Source organism: Epinephelus fuscoguttatus, linkage group LG13, assembly GCF_011397635.1.
Source record: "Epinephelus fuscoguttatus linkage group LG13, E.fuscoguttatus.final_Chr_v1".
Taxonomy (NCBI): Eukaryota; Metazoa; Chordata; class Actinopteri; order Perciformes; family Serranidae; genus Epinephelus; species Epinephelus fuscoguttatus.
The window spans coordinates 35,076,082-35,092,772 of NC_064764.1; the positions used below are offsets into that span (position 1 = coordinate 35,076,082).

At 44.4% G+C, this 16,691-nt stretch overlaps 1 protein-coding gene across 1 annotated transcript in view; it reads left to right on the forward strand.

Moving 5' to 3' along the window:
- The window catches only part of lats2 (large tumor suppressor kinase 2), a 44,584-nt gene extending 28,319 nt beyond the window's left edge, over positions 1-16,265 (forward strand). The window contains exons 3-9 of the mRNA XM_049595076.1: positions 4,052-4,184; positions 4,317-5,899; positions 7,618-7,845; positions 7,950-8,304; positions 8,662-8,844; positions 9,432-9,538; positions 9,834-16,265. Of these exons, the coding sequence (XP_049451033.1) occupies positions 4,052-4,184; positions 4,317-5,899; positions 7,618-7,845; positions 7,950-8,304; positions 8,662-8,844; positions 9,432-9,538; positions 9,834-10,373 (3,129 nt within the window). The 3' untranslated portion in view covers positions 10,374-16,265. The remainder of the gene's footprint in view (positions 1-4,051; positions 4,185-4,316; positions 5,900-7,617; positions 7,846-7,949; positions 8,305-8,661; positions 8,845-9,431; positions 9,539-9,833) is intronic.
- The last annotated feature ends 426 nt before the right edge of the window (positions 16,266-16,691 follow it).

A 16,691-nucleotide genomic window follows, 5' to 3' on the forward strand; every position in this document is an offset into this window, starting at 1 on the left:
AGAGTTGAAGGCTTTTAACACATCTTTTAATTGATTTGAAGTTGTGAATTCTTGTTTGGGACAGAGATGTTTTTCTGGCACAGGGCAAATTTAGAAGTTAACAAAATGGTGGTTAGCACTGTAGCCTCATAGCAAGAGGTTCCTGGTTTGAAGCTGAGGTGAGAGAGCCCCTCTGTGTGGAGTCTGCATGTTCTCCCCGTGTCAGCGTGGGTTTCCTCCAGGTGCTCCAGCTTCCTCCCACAGTCCAAAGACATGCAGGTTAATTGGTGACTCTAAATTGCCCGTAGGTGTGAATGTGAGTGTGAATGGTTGTCTGTCTCTGTGTGTCAGCCCTGTGATATATATACAAATCCTTAAAAAGTTTCACCCCAGAAACAATAAGTGTGTTAATGCCTTATAATTTTTTCTCTGATTGAGCTAAAGTCTTGAAATCTGGTATGGAAATACTTTGGGCATCTATCTAACAGTACAACTTTGAAGTTTTTAGATTGCATGAACGATCACACTTTTATCCATGATCAAAATCAAGGTTTTTTCACAAATGTGTTGAAGTCATTATATCTAAAAGAAAGATCTGAAGTTTCCTCAAAACGCATTTAAACCCATTAAAACTAATGAAGAACGACTCAAGCTGATGTTTTCACCTGCTGTATGACTCATGTATGACACTAGTTCTGTTTAACTTTTATTTGTATAGAATAACAGATAACAATATAGAAGCCCCGTTGTATATGTGAACTGAAATTAATAAAAATCTCAACATTTTTATTGCTTATATCAGAGTGGTTTCTTCAACAGTCGTCCCATATGTCGAAAGACTAAACATAGTAGACTGTGATAAGAGAAACTCACTTTTCATGTACAGCAAATGGTGCATATAGAGACAGCCTGAGAAATAATACAGCCAGCTCATCTGTGTGCATCATACTCAGGAGATTATTGTCTGCTGTTTCACCACAATGGCCAATTTTCTGTAATATTTTCTTGCTGCTAACAGACTCTTTGTTATGAATCGAGTCCATGAAACTGTCAGTTTGGCTTTTGTGTCCCTGTTTTATTATCTTGATCTAAATCCCAACATTTCAAACTGTAAACCAGAACCACAATTGGTTCTGTCTCGCCGCAGCTAAAGTACACGTCAAGTCATCTTTGGTCTGAGGGGGCTGAGTGGATTTCTCATTTGAATCTCTCGCTCGCTGAAAAGCTTTCTGAGATCTCCTGCTCTGAATTAACAGGAGAGGACCAAAGGAATGATTGGCATTGTTTAATAAAAGGCCATAAACGCAAGAGGAATGCTCTGCGTGTTTCCTCCTTCACATTTTTGCTGCTGTGTCTAAAGCATAAATTACATGGCAGCTGATGGAGAGAAAATGCCAGAGTGGTTAACCAGCATTTTTCACATAGGTGACCTACATAGCTCGGGGCTTTTACAGTGACCCACCTGTTGGAGCTGGGGATGAGCTCCCTGAGTATGATTGAGGAGGGAGCCAGAGGGCAAATAATTAAATAAAAGGCCATTTTACAGGAAGAATGAGGAGAATGCAATCAGTTTCAGACGTGGATCTTCAGTAAACGCTGCCAGGCTGCACAGTTAACTGAAGAATAAAACACAATCTCATGCTTTTACTGTGGCATTTAATATCTTATGCAAACTAAATCCGCTAGGCGTTAATAATTTGGGTGGTGCATTACTGATGGTGGGAAAGTCCCATATCTGAGATATGAGAGTTGGCTGCCAAACAGGAATCTTATTAATGCATGCTGCTTCCAGTGATCCTTTTTACGGTATCCTTGTGTTGTTACTGGTATTCTCCCTTCGGCATAGATCTGTCAGTGCTTTGAATCTCATGACTGACTGAAATAAAGGTGATATTCTCTGCCATCTACGATCAGTCTCAAAAGAATTTTGAGTCTCTTGAGTCTCAGGGTGCTTTCACACCTGCCCTGTTTGGTTCGGTTCAATGAAACTCCAGTTCGTTTGCCCCCTCAGTGCAGTTCGTTTGGGCAGGTGTGAACACAGCAGTCACACTCAGGTGTGCACCAAAACAACCAGACTGAGACCTTCTTGAAGAGCTGGTCTGAGGAGCCGCGCCTCGTTTTCAAACTGTATGCTTTGACTAAAATGAACAATGACAGCAATATAGTCCACGATGAGCAGCGCTAAAATCAACCTGCGTAGTTGTCCCTCCATTGTGACATTAGAAAGTGTCACATTTATCTTGCAAGTGTACTCTTCTTCAACGTTTGCTTTACTTCCTGGATTTTTCCCACATGGAAATTCTGACCAATCAAGAGCAGCTTTCTCACACAAGGCATTTGATCTGGTCCACTTGTAAATGCTGCCGTGAGAACATGAACCAACTCTTTGTGACAAAATTAGTCCCTGATTTGGACCGAAGGAGACGACTCTAGGTCTGAAAGCACCCTTAAACCATCCTGAAATGAAGAGTAGATTTGAAAATGTTTAATCCTACAATATGCTTTGAGAAATGGTTGGTAGTGATGTGGAGTTTATGCATGTTTAGTGTGAAATGGATTGACTTATCCATAGTCAATATATTACCTACAGTAGTTGTCAGTTGGCACGCCCACAGTTTGGAGAAGCAGGCAGGTATTTTGGCCACCTAAAAAAATATTAGTTTAAGTGTATGCTATATTTCTAGTATTTTCACCACTTCATCTTAGCGTCAGACAGCCTGTTCCCACGTGAAAGCAGTTAACTTAAGTTCCCCATCTGTACTATCGTCAAAACCACCAGACTCCATTGACAAAAACAGAAATTTTGGCTTGCTGAACACGCGAGTTACTGATCTACTGCTGCCCTGATCACTTAGGTAGTTTGTGTTATTGTGTGACTTTGGTGAATCTGAACTAACACTTTCAAACTCCAAAGTCACACAGTAACAAACACTAACTGATGGAGGCAGCGGTAGATCAGCAGCTGCTGTGTTCACCTATGTTAAATTACTGTTTTTTTCAATGGAGTCTGGCTTGGATGAGAGCAATTTAACAGCTTTAGTTACCTGTCAGAGATAGCTGTCTGATGGTAAGGTGAAGCAGTGAAAATATTCTAAATATAGTGTAAACTGTTGTACATTTCAGGTTAGCTTCCGTGTCGGTACTCCTGCCTGCTTCTCCAAACTGGGAGTGTGCCAGCTGACATTTACTGGATTTAATATACTCACTACCTCATATAACCCCACTTCTAAAGATCCAAACTATTCCTCTAAGTGGGATACAACCTGCAGAAATACCAATATCATCCGTTAAAGGAAAGTCTTTGTTCATTTCCAGTGAAGCTTGTCCGTTAGGGCCACTGAGGTAAACACCGTGCTGCAACTACTGAGTCATTCACATGAAATTGTTCACGCATCATTTTTAATTTCCCATATTTTTCACAGTTAAATTGTCTGTTTCACCACAAAAGAAAAAGAAGGAAAAAACCTGTCATGAACTTTTCCATTTCTAGGAATTATTTTTCCAGTTTCCAGCAGCCTCGTTTCAATGGTATGTTTTTTGTGTGATGTTGTGACAGGCGCAGGAAAGCCCTGGTATGTGACCCCAGGATGCAGGTGCTTCTGTGCTCCTGAACCTACTGGGCTAATGTTTTTTAAATGTGTGTGTTGCTTTATTTTTGTTGGGTGTTGGGACACCTTCAAGGCGGAGTATCCTCATTTTGAGTTCATGTGTGTAGCAGGCATGTACGTGCCTGTGTTTGTTTGCGTAATCCTGTGTGATTAATTGCAGATACCAGCTGCAATAACTGTCATTTAAAGCTCATGTTTACGGTTCTTGTGTGTTTGTCTGTGAAAAACAGGCACTGGAAGTCTGGCCAGATTTGTAGTTTTGTTTACTTATTCTTTGGTCAATCAATTCTTGATGTAATTTCGGATTTTACCAGTTTCAGACCGAGTTTTTGTACAGCGACTTGTGTTTAGAGAACATAAAGCCTTTTTTGTCAAGTGAAAGAAGGGGGTGTTATTGAAAAGAGTCTCGAAAAAGGTCTTAAAAAGTTTCTAACCATCTTTTTGTTTGTGTGTGTGCTCCACAGGAGATGGCAGTGCGGGCGCTGAAGCAGACAGGAAGTAGGAACATTGAAGCGGCCTTAGAGTACATCAGCAAAATGGGTTACCTCGACCCTCGCAATGAGCTCATCGTCCGTGTCATCAAGCAGACTTCGCCAGGTACAAATGCAAACTCAATAAGTTGGTTTTGGCTGGTAGATGTTTATGCTCTTATTGTTGTAATTACTTCTGGCAAGAAAAAATTAAGACCATGCTGAATGTATCGAGTGATTTTGTTCCTTGTCTTTTCAGGAAAAGCCGGCATGCCAAACTCAATGGACCACCGACCTGCACTAGAGGCTCCAGGTGAGGCAGGTGCCATGCCTCCGTACCACCAGATGGGGGCTCCCATGTATGAGGGGGCAGGTGGATACGGTCCTGAGGGTGAGATGCCCAGACCCTACATGAGCGCTCCCCCTGTAATGAACTACATGATGCCCCCGTCTGGTGCAGCACAGGGCCCTGCTATGGGAAACCCAATGGGACGACCTCCCAGTATGGGCACCTATCCACCAGTGATGGCCACCCAGAGCAACCCAGCCAACCCCATGTACCCTCCAGGGGCCCAGCAGAAGGGCTACCCTGGCAGCATGGAGCAGCACGGGCCCATGATGAGCTACAACGTCCCTGGCCAGCCTCTGCAGCTCCAGCCTCAACCACCAGGGGGCCCTGTCCCAGGCCCACACTATGACTACGGCCACACCAGGCCGCACATGATGGAGCCCTCAGGCTATGGAGTCAAGAGGACTGCCTCCTTCCAGAACAAGATGGCACCGCCCCCAATGGCGCCCCCAGACAATTATGTCAACATGCAGGGGAAAGGGGCCATGGGCCAGAACGGTCCAGGAGGAGCAGGGGGAGGGTATCCTGCAAACCTGTACCTGCCAGCGCATTCCCACCCGCGCCAGGCCAGCCCCACCTCCCATCAGGTCCACATGATGTCACGCTCCCCAGGTGCGGTGGCAGCCATTGGTCCTGACTTCTCCGACATGCCCCAGGGCTTGATGACTCCATCCAGGGCCAGCCTCAATCTGGACCTGTATGAGCACCACTGGGCGGGGCCTCCAGGGCCTGAAGGGGCCCCTCAAGCCAGGCAGCCTCAGCCCCAGGGCCCATTCAGGGGGGAGGTGCGTGTCCCCAGCAGAACCAACTCCTTCAACAGCCGCTCTGCGGGGCCCGGTGGGGTCCGGCCTGCGATGGCTGCACCCCCTCCAGCTGGCAAACAGGACCCCTCCCTCGGCCCTCCAAACACCATCACGGCTGTGACATCACCGCCCATCCAACAGCCGGTCAAGAGTATCCGTGTGATGAGGCCAGAGCCCAAGACGGCTGTGGGGCCGTGTCACCCGAGCTGGATGACCGCTCAGGGGCAGGATGCAGCAGAGCCACTGGCCTACATGCCAGAGGAGACCTACTCTCTGGAGCCTGCTCAGGAGCCACGCTGCCCACCACCACCATACCCCAAAAACCTGCTCATGTCCGGGGCAGAGGAAGGAGCCGGAGTCATGTGTGGAGCTCAGGACCTCAGCAGCACTGCCACCAGAAGCCAACACGGCGGCAGTGGAGGGAGCGGAAAGGGCGAGGAGAGCCAGCAGGTCAAGGAGAAGACGAAGGTGGGCAAGGGAGAGAAGACAGTGAAAGACAAGAAGCAGATCCAAACGTCCCCTGTTCCGGTGAGGAAGAACGGACGTGATGAGGAGAAGAGAGAGTCGCGCATCAAGACCTACTCACCTTTTGCTTTCAAGTTCTACATGGAGCAGCACATAGAGAATGTGATGAAGACCCACCAGCAGAAACTGAACCGCAGGCTTCAGCTGGAGCAAGAGATGTCCAAGGTAAGACCGGCCAGAAGGCAAGAAAGACGACCTCATGGTAAAACTGACGGTGAAGTTTAACGCTGCTTTTAATCAGTAGTTCCACTTCGCCTCATTCATTTATCCTCAGCCCATACGTAACAGATTACGTTGCACAGAGGCCACTTGAGCCCCGTTTCCACCAAACACTTTCGGTATGGTACCTTTGGAACCAAAAGTAACCCTTCAGACATGGTACCTAGACCCTAGTGTTTCCACTGCAAACAGCACTCTTGGCACTGAGGTGTCCTGTAGTTCTCCTGGTAGAGCAGGTGCCCTATGTACAAAGGCTATGTCCTTGCCGCAGCGGCTTCGGATTTGATTCCGACCCACGGCCCTTTGCTGCATGTCGCCCCCTTTCATACTCAACCTGTCCTTTCCAATAAAGGCAAAAAAGTCATCCATCGGTTGTCAGGCATCTGAGGAAAATGTACATAAATAAATACCACAAAATTCTTCGCTGTGAAAATGATCAGGTCTCAAACAAGCTTTGAGTCCCTGAAAGTTGATTGTCATAGTGGGTTGAAGGCATATTAAACCACTGACTGTCTGCGTATGAGAATGATAATCGTTTGTATGGAGCCATGATGTCCAAGAGGTTGTCATCCAGAGAATTCTCCCTCAGGACTTTTGTTTGAGACAACGAGACCTTTGTCTCGGAATGAGAAGTCAGTGAGTTCACACTTGTGTTTGCATGAGCTTGTCCTGAGTCATGACTTTGGCCTCTGCCCCTTTGATCTCCTCTTAAAGTGATTGAAAGGCATTTTTGGAGAAAATGCCACAGCCAGACCCAGACGGTTAGGTAAGAGAATTAGTTAAATTTGACGACAAAGGTCAGGGCACAGGGTTCAGCTCATGTCACATTCCTAAATCATTAAACGAAAATTTGTTTTTAACCGTAAGTGTTTTTCAGCCTGGACGCTATTTTCCCATGTTTCTGTGTCTCAGTGACTAATGGAGACAACGATGTCTGAAGCTGGTCCAGTATTGAGCGAGAGTGCTACAGCTGGCAGTGATGAAACAGGCTGCAATGTAACCACTCAGGACATGTTCAACCCATTAAAGCAAGTCCACTACAAGTGTTTGTTTTTTGCCACTGACAGGCTCAGGTTATTATTCTAAATGTCTGACATTATTGAAAGGACCCTACAGATCAGGGTTTTTTCAAGAGTAAGATCCTTTTTGTTTGACCAGAAACAGCCCTGAAATATTGGATCACCAAAGCCACCAGAAAATAAAACTAATGCAGTCAATCTTGGTTTGAGTCTCCAATGTTCCAACAATCACCAACTCTGGTTTGGTTGAAATAAACCCTGAGTTCACCCAGTTAGATGTGAAAATATACTGGCTCTATTCACCCTAAAATTACTGTTTATTTAAATGGAGTCTGGTGGAATTGGTAATAGCAATTTGGGGGCTGTTTCTGGTCAAACAAAAACGATCTTACTCTAATAAAACATCTCTCTGTTGGGATTCTTGCCATAATATCAGTGACAAAACAAGTGCTTGTAGTGGACTCAAACTTCTCTGAGTGGTTACATTGCAGCCTGTTTCGCAGCTGCCGGCTGCAGTGGTCTCCCTTAATACTGGACTATATACTTGACACAAAAACATGGGTTAACAAGGGTCCAGGTTGAAAAACACTAGTTACCCTCAAGGGTTCCTGTCGCCAACTTTCTTAAACTGTTGTCCTTCTCCAGGCCGGCCTGTCGGAAGCGGAGCAGGAGCAGATGAGGAAGATGCTGAACCAGAAAGAGTCCAACTATAACAGGCTACGCCGTGCCAAAATGGACAAGTCCATGTTTGTTAAAATCAAGACACTGGGCATCGGTGCTTTTGGAGAAGTGTGTCTCACACGTAAAGTGGACACGGGTGCACTTTATGCCATGAAAACACTGCGCAAGAAAGACGTCCTCAACCGCAACCAGGTGAGTTCATACATTCTCACTCACCTGTGACATCGTGAGAGGTCTGTGCATTTGCACCAGTTGAATATAGAGACATTCACGTCTTTGTACTGTCTTTGTTTCAGGTGGCCCATGTGAAAGCAGAGCGTGACATCCTAGCGGAGGCAGACAATGAGTGGGTGGTGCGTCTCTACTACTCCTTCCAGGACCGCGACAGCCTCTACTTCGTCATGGACTACATCCCCGGAGGAGACATGATGAGCCTGCTGATCCGAATGGGCGTCTTTCCCGAACCTCTGGCGCGCTTCTACGTGGCAGAGCTGACGTTGGCTATTGAGAGCGTCCACAAGATGGGCTTCATCCACCGCGACATCAAGCCCGACAACATCCTCATTGACCTGGACGGACACATCAAGCTGACGGACTTCGGTCTGTGCACAGGCTTCCGCTGGACGCACAACTCCAAGTACTACCAGAAAGGTGAGGCTGTTTGTGAGGATGGTTTAGTGCTCGAAATATCTTAACGTGCACATAATTTAACACAGTGTTTAAGAGGTTCTATGAGGAGTTTGTAAACATGCAACTTATATGTTACATATAACAAAATACTCTATAACGCCCCCGAATCTCTCGTTTTGCAGGTTGCATAATGCAAGTCTAGTTATCTGATAACACCAACATACTTTAACTACATTTTTGAATGCAAGACTTAAACTTGTCGTGGAGTATTTTCACAGTGTGGTATTAGCACTTGTACTGAAGTAAAGGATCTGAAATCTTCCTCCATCGCTGCTCACTGTGTGTCTAACAGCACTGTTCCCCTTCCTCTGCCTGCAGGGAGCCACGTCAGACAGGACAGCATGGAGCCCAGTGACTTCTGGGACGACGTGTCTAACTGTCGCTGTGGCGACCGGCTGATGACGTTGGAGCAGCGCGCCAACCGGCAGCACCAGCGCTGCCTGGCTCACTCCCTGGTGGGAACACCCAACTACATCGCGCCTGAGGTGCTGCTGCGCAAAGGTGGGTGAGAACATGATGGAGAAGTGCTGTAGATCAGTGTCAGAAATAAAGTGTGTGTTCCAATACACATACTATGACACTGTTATATGTCAGAAAAAGATTTAGTGGTAATAGTATCAGTAACATTGTTAACACTGTGCTACATTAGTTGCTAAGTGCACGTCACACACTGAGCGAGCCGCCTGTTAATGACGCTGTGGGCTAATGGGCATGTAGCTACTTCCATGTTTCAGATGATACGTCATGTTTGTAGTCGACCAATGAAGATGAGTTTACATATCACCTTGGGTTCATCCTTCACCTTCTCAAAATGATCCCACACTTTGGATTTCCTGCCCGACATGTTATTAACTAGCCTGTGGAATAACCGCAGGTACCAGCCCTGGAAATTAACCTAACTCCTGTCTGACTGCTGAGCGTGGACACTTCCTGTGTCTGTCCTTTCAAATTAAATTCACACATGGTCCAGTCAGATAGGTTTGGATTTATTTTGGCAACACAACAGAGAATATGTCTGTATAAGTACTTAGACCTCTGGATTTGTGCTGTGTGTATCACTGACAGATGAATCTGATCTTGTTGTGCAGGTTACACCCAGCTGTGTGACTGGTGGAGTGTGGGAGTGATCCTGTTTGAGATGCTGGTGGGACAGCCGCCCTTCTTGGCCCCGACACCTACTGAGACTCAGATTAAGGTCAGTGAAGAAAAGCTGTGATTTAGAAATTAAAGTATGGAATAATAAATGAATGAATAAATGTTAAAGCCTGGTGTCCCTGGGTGAGTTCAGTCGCAGCAGGTCAGGCCTCTGTCTTGGCAGCTCCCAGGTACTATGTTTGGAGTGAACCAAACACCAAGATTGTACAGTATGAGTCAACCACTGTTTCCGAGTTCAAGAATGAACTTTGAGATCAAAACTGTGAGTGTGTACCGTCTGCCACTGACGTTCCTGTAGCTGTGGTGACCTCGTGTTGTGTCTCTTCCCTCTGCAGGTCATTAACTGGGAGAGCACACTGCAGGTGCCCGCCCAGGTCAAACTGAGCCCCGAGGCCGTCGACATCATCGGTCGACTCTGCTGCTCCGCTGAGGACCGTCTGGGTGCTAACGGTGCCGGCGAGATCAAGGCTCACCCCTTCTTCACCCAGATGGACTTCTCCAGCAATCTGCGGCAGCAGCCGGCCCCCTACCGGCCCAAGATCGCCCACCCGATGGACACGTCCAACTTTGACCCTGTGGAGGAGGAGGGCAGCCCCGGGGCATGGAGCGACAGTGGGGACAGCACCCGGGCCTTGGACACGCTCTGCTCCCCACACGGGAAGCACCCGGAGCACGCCTTCTATGAGTTCACCTTCCGCAGATTCTTCGATGACAATGGCTGCCCCTTCCGCTACCCTAAACCGCTGGAGGCCAGCGATGTGTCCCTGAGCATGGGCCCAGAGGAGGAGGACGAGCAGGAAGAGGAGGAGGAGGAAGAGGAAGATGAAGAGGAGGAGGGAGAGCAGGGGGAGGGATGTGAGCCCGTGTACGTGTAGAGCTGCAGACTGTGTGTCTATTACTGCCGATTTAACGCTCATCATTCAGCTCATGACCTTCCCGCCTCCTGCTGCCCTCCTCCTGTGTATGTGTGTAGAGATGTGCACGCCACACAGGTGTGTCTGTGTGTTGATGCAGGTCTGACATGTGTGATTGTAAAGTTGCAGGAGCAGGACTGATGAACATCGCCACCTTGTGGAATCTATAGCCCATCCACAGTGACTTCAAATATAAAACTCCCCTGATCCGGGACCAAGAGACAACATTGTGTGTGTGACTGAGTGTGTGGAGGGTGAAGCGGTCAGAAGAGTGAGACTCAGAAACTGTGCAGACTGAAAGAAGAATATTCTTGGGAATGTAAGGATGTCTGGATCACATGCAAGATTTCGAGGACTGCTCCTGGTTCTTCCAGCGGTTTCTTGTCCCATTCCTTCCACCCTTGTGTCTTACGGACGACTGAAACCTCTCCGCGGTGATCTTCTGACGCAGGAGCTGCTTCCTGTTCTACCCGAGCTGCTTTACACTCGAATATCGGACACGGCAATGTGAAGAGTGGAACCAGTTTACTCTTTGATTGCAGGGGAGGTGGGGGAGTGGGGAGGGGGGGACTGAACAAGCAACACGCCTCTTTCACAGCTGCTGCAAAATAAGCTACAAAGACACATTGCATGCATGTGCACACACACACACACACACTCACGCACAGTTTTTCAGTACAGCTCAGTCGTAAAGGATGGAAAAGCAGGTAGATTTCAGTGTCCAGATTTCAAGACGTTGGCTCAGAATTGACAAATTCTCCCAGATTCCTCTGACACAGAGAAATAGTCGAGCAGGCGTGTTCTGAGTGTCAGTTTTTACATTTCTGCACTTGTTGCAGCTCAAATTTTTTTGCTCCATCTTTCTTTTTGTACCCACAGCTGCCTCATTTTGTAATTCAGTGTGATATTTTGTCCCTAAGATGGAGACCTGACCCTTCTTCCCTTTGAGGTTGCTGTTACAAATATTCTTGTGTTCATGATACTGATCCTCTGTTGTAACTGACCATTTCAAAGCTCACCTCCCAAAAGCATCCTCACATCTGCAGAGTTAAGATGAGGCTCTAAAGATCCAGTCTGATTGTGTTTGAGGGCCTTTTCACACCTGAAAGTCCAAACCAAGGTTCAGATTTTTGTTTTTTGATCTGGCTATCTTTGGTTTCCTCTCGTAAGTCCTGTCATTATGACCTACATTAGCTGCGTCTCGAGAAACTTGACGTTGACTGGTTTGAAGAAAGACTCTTGTCTGCTCATACTCTTGAGTTTTTGTGAGGTTTTTCCGACTTACTCTTCATAAAGTCGCCCCCTCCTCTCCCATAAGCCACCACGGCTAATTTTGTTATGCTCATGGACAGACTGAAAGCTGCACATTCACTACCATTTGACAACTTTGCTGGTTTCTTCTCTGCTCCGATAGCCAACACCTTTCTACTCTGAGCACAGCCACGGTCACTCTGTCTCTAAACCTCAAACAAACTGTGCACTGAGGCCCCACAATACTCTTCATCTCTTGATGATAGCCTGCCAAAACGTTCCTGTAATCGGTCAGAAAGTCTGAACATCGGAAAGAACATTTCACACCGGAAACAAACCAAACCATGGCTCAGTTTGATCCAGAACGAGACCACCTCACTTTGTCTGACAATCGTTCGGCTGTTTGGTTCGTCCAATCGTCCAGGGGAGGTCTGACACCTGAAAATTTAGTTTGGATCAAACTGAAAAGGAAGAGGTAGGTGTGAAAGGGCTCTCTGTTGGATCAAAGACGGAACCGCTGCAAGGTTTATTGAGCCTGATATGCAGCGAATATCTGCTCATCAATCACAGAAAGAATCAGATCAAGATAGCAAGATAAACATTTGTGCTTGTTCAAATATACTTCTTGTTTACCAAGGTAGGACACAGAGGACACATAATTGAGAACTGATAAATAGAGTGAAACCTTATTTAAGAAAATTTAGAGATCTCAGAGCCAGGACCCTGACAGACCTGAATATGTCGGGTCAGACGGCCCTGAGTTGGTTTCTGACTGAGAATCAAAGCTCAAACACACACACACTTACAAACACATATAAACACACATAAACACACGTTCACCAAGATGCACAATTTCACAGCTATTTTGCAAAGATGAGTTGTAACTTAACCAGCCTCCTCTTATCGTCTGGAGGCAGTCATGAAAACACAAAGCGACATGTTCTTACAACAGCAGACATGTGATAGTATGACTATGTGCAATACAAAAAAATACATTATATATAGTTTTCTAAACACTTAATATCCTTTTTGAACGTTTTAGTACTGAAATGTACAAATATATTGGTTTATATATATTTTCTCTTTTCAGTTACAACATGCTGCTTATTATTGTGGTTAATATTATTTACATTATTATTATAATTGTTATTACCTGTTTTTCTTTTTTGTTGTGGCTTAAAGAAGTGTTGGCTTCATCGCCAAGTGTGCTTGGGGTTTTTGAAAGTAATGAGCCATGTGCGTTTTTAATTGAATGTTGGAGTGCGTGTCGCCGCTTGATGACGAAGAAGACGACAGTGATGATGATGATGTCGATCAGTGTTTGCAGATCAAAGATGGTAGACCCTTCAGCTCCTGCAGCCGGGCTGGTCCTGACTGCAGGAGAGGAGGGTTCAGGTTCAGGAAGAGATGGAACAGAGTAGATAAAAGTTAGAGGAAGAGGAGGAGAGGGGCAGGTGGGCTTCAGGAAATGTAATTTGAATAAAGAATGAATAGCAGAGGTGTGGACTCGAGTTAGATGACTTGGACTTGAGTCATAAATTTGATGACAACGTCAAAAAAGACGTCTAAACTGACTTGGATTTTAATACAAATGACTCATCACTTCACTTGGACTTGAGTCCTTTCCCTTAAAATTACATGATACCTTCCCTAAAGAGCAAGACAGCCACTTCCTGGATCCATGTGCGAAGGGGTTATGACGTCACTGATAGGCGACGCTGACAAATGACAAAGACAGTGCCCTTGATTGCAACTTTCTCTGGGTTTGAACATTGTTAGAAATCTTTGGGATAAGTCGTTTTTGACATTTTAATGTAAAGTTAAAAGTTCAGTCCCACTTGTTTTCAGAAACAAGTAAAAATTCTAAAAATCATTAATTATTTCTTGTAAATTTAATATATGATTGCCCTGTTGTGAAAATGAAATTACACTTGGTGAAAAGCGCATTATGACTTGTTAAGGATTTGACACTCAAAGTTCAGGACTTGCAACTTGACTGGAGTACAAAGACTTGTGACTTGCAGAACACTGACTCGGTCCCACCTCTGATGAAAAGCTTTCTCTATTTTACAAACCAGCAAATGGTTCAAACCTTCAACGAGTTGGTGTTTGGTACATTTTCTTTATTTATCCGAAACGACCACACGTTCGAGTGTTGTTTAACTTTTACTACAGACCTGTGCCATGTTCTGTATTGACACCATCATCCAGAACCTTGTTGCTTATTGACAATCAGTAAACAGTAACTGCTCTCTTTGTGTCAAACCGTTTGGTCGATGAACACCAAACCCTTCCAACAGTATTCTGAATTTGACTTTACTGACTGAAGAAGTCAGAACCTTTTTAAGTCTGATGTGTAACTGGCAGAATGATGGAAAAATGTGTGGATCAGATTTGTTACAGATTTTTTTTGTTTTGTTTTATTTTGCTTGACAATGTATTGAAAGTTTGTTGTTTTCTGTAAATGTGCCTTGTTTTGAAAAGTGAGCAGCACAATCTTAAACGATTGCCTTCTTATCATCATCATCATCATCTTTATTCACACACCTCTGTTATCTGTTATTATTCTTTATCTGGGGAAGTTGTTTCACATCTGCACTGGCTTTGTTTACATGCACCTACAATCTTATAGTCAGTGACTTGCGGTAAATAGAAGCAGATAAGGCAGAAGTTGAGGGAATGTGGGCAAAACAATAAATGAGTACTTACAATTAAAGTTAATCAAAAATTTCCATTTCATTATCTTTGGCGGCACCGATTGCAATAAGCAGTAGTTGCAGTTAATTGCCGGTGTGACGTCTGTCAGGTAGCAGAAGGTCAAATTGGCATCCATTTCTTTGGATTTGCACTTGTTTTTGAAGTTTGCCATCGTCTGTTGTCATCGCTTTCTTCTTCGCTTGTTTGGCCGTAATAACTGTTTACTTGGAACGCTAGTAGAGACCAGAAAAAAAGTACACCGCTTCATACAGAAGTGAGCTAAAGAGCAAGTCTGTTGTGTTAGCCTAACCTCTTTGGTGGTCCAATCACGGCTGGGTGATGGGAATCACGTGACTGACAGTGCACCAGTGGGAATGTCCCTGAAGACATCCAGTTTGTAATACTGCAGATGCAAGGGCTTTCATCCAGCGTCAACTTCCTGGGCTGAAAACGAAGCCAATGCGGAAGTGCCAAAAATCGCAGTTCTGCTAATGGCCACTAGAGGCTTGCTCTTAGAGTGAGTAGACACCATTGTTGATGTGCCCAACTTTACAGTAGAAATCAACATGTTTACAGCCTGGTACAAAAACAGTTTTGGTCTCTATAGCTAATTTTCTTGTTTGTGACAACTATACAGGAGATGAATTTTTATATAACTCAACTATTTAAATGTTATTAAGGCTACATGTGAGGCTACTTTGAGTTACAGGCTGTCTGCGAGGTGTCCCTACAGTCCAAGATCCACCCCTTGCTCCTTCACAGCTCCACAAAATATGGCTACTTCTGGCTCCGAAAAACCAAGATGGCGACGTCCACAATGCCAAACTCAAGGCCCAAAGCCAGTCATCTTGTTAGCAGCATCTATTATTTTTATACACTGTGGCTTTCATTGGTGGGTCATTCGCTCAGTCACCAGTGTGTTGCTTCATTCAGCAGCAAATACATTTATTTAAATGAAAAATCTTGGCCGTTATTACTTTAAAGAATGATGATATGTATAATGGTTGCAACATATTTAAATGTTTAAACATATAAAGCTGTTGGTTTTAATGGGTGTTCAAATTTAAAATGTCATAACACAGACTGACAGATTTGTTGCATGGATATCCAAAAAAAGACCAACAAGTGCAATCACTTAGTGAAAGAATCTTGTTTGGCGTTTGTCATGAGTGTGTTAATGGTGGCTCAAACTGGAGTAAAACCAGTGTCCTGCATGTAAACGAAGCCAGTGTTTCCTGTGAGCTTCCTGATCAACTACAGTCTTCTCCAGAGCAGCACCAGATCCATTATTAATGAAGTGCCTTGCTCAAGGGCGCCATCATTAAGCTCAAGGCAGACAGGTGTTGCTCTTTTCTCTTCTCCATCCAGTTTCTCTCTCAGCTGGTCCAGACATCCACTTCTCTAAAACTCTCATTGCCAATCCACGTCGACCAGTTCGGACTGCTTTGTGACAAATAGCTTTATAAGGAGAGCGGCGTCTCTCTGCAGAGTGTGTGAGGTGTTTCCTGTTTCTAAGGTTAGAGAGTGATGACTGACAATCTTTGACTGACTTGATATCTGATTTCTTCATGAGACTTACTTGTGTATCCTATTTTTCATTTTGTATTTTTACTCTAAGGAGCCTCTGGTTGTCTTTGACGCTCCTTAATGTATGATACAATTCTGTTACTCTTGAATTTATATTTATACAGATATACATATTTTTTGTATCTTTTTCCCCTTTTTTTCAATTTCCCCTGTGCTAATGTTCAGAAACCCATGTCTACGCAGTATTATAGATGATGTAATGTGGACAGCTATCTCTTTTTTTACATTTATGTATGAACTGAGAATTTGTAAAAATGCTTTCACAGTCCTTGTGTGTAAAATGTATGTATAAATTAAATTAACCAACTTGGACTCGTGTTTTATTGCAGTGCATCAATGTGTGAAAGAAAGGTGATTTATTAACTTTTAACTAACTTTTTAACTTTATTAATTTTCTGATGTATCACATGTTTAATGAGGGTTTTTTCATCCACCTGTAATAAAACTGGGCTCATGAGCAAAAGTCAGTTGTATCACACAACATGTACATTAAATGATTACGTTGTTACTGACTAATTCCTGCTCCGTAAATTCAAAGAAAAATACATAGAATGATAGTGTATCTTCCTATAATTAATAAAGAGCAATGACAATACTATAATTAATTTAATTACAATTACCACTAAGACACCTTTCTATTCTCAATAAAAACTAAATCTTAAATGGCAAAAGAAGACTTAGAGTGTAAACATAACCCCATTTGCTGTACTATATTTTATTTTTCATACCTGTCTGATATAACTA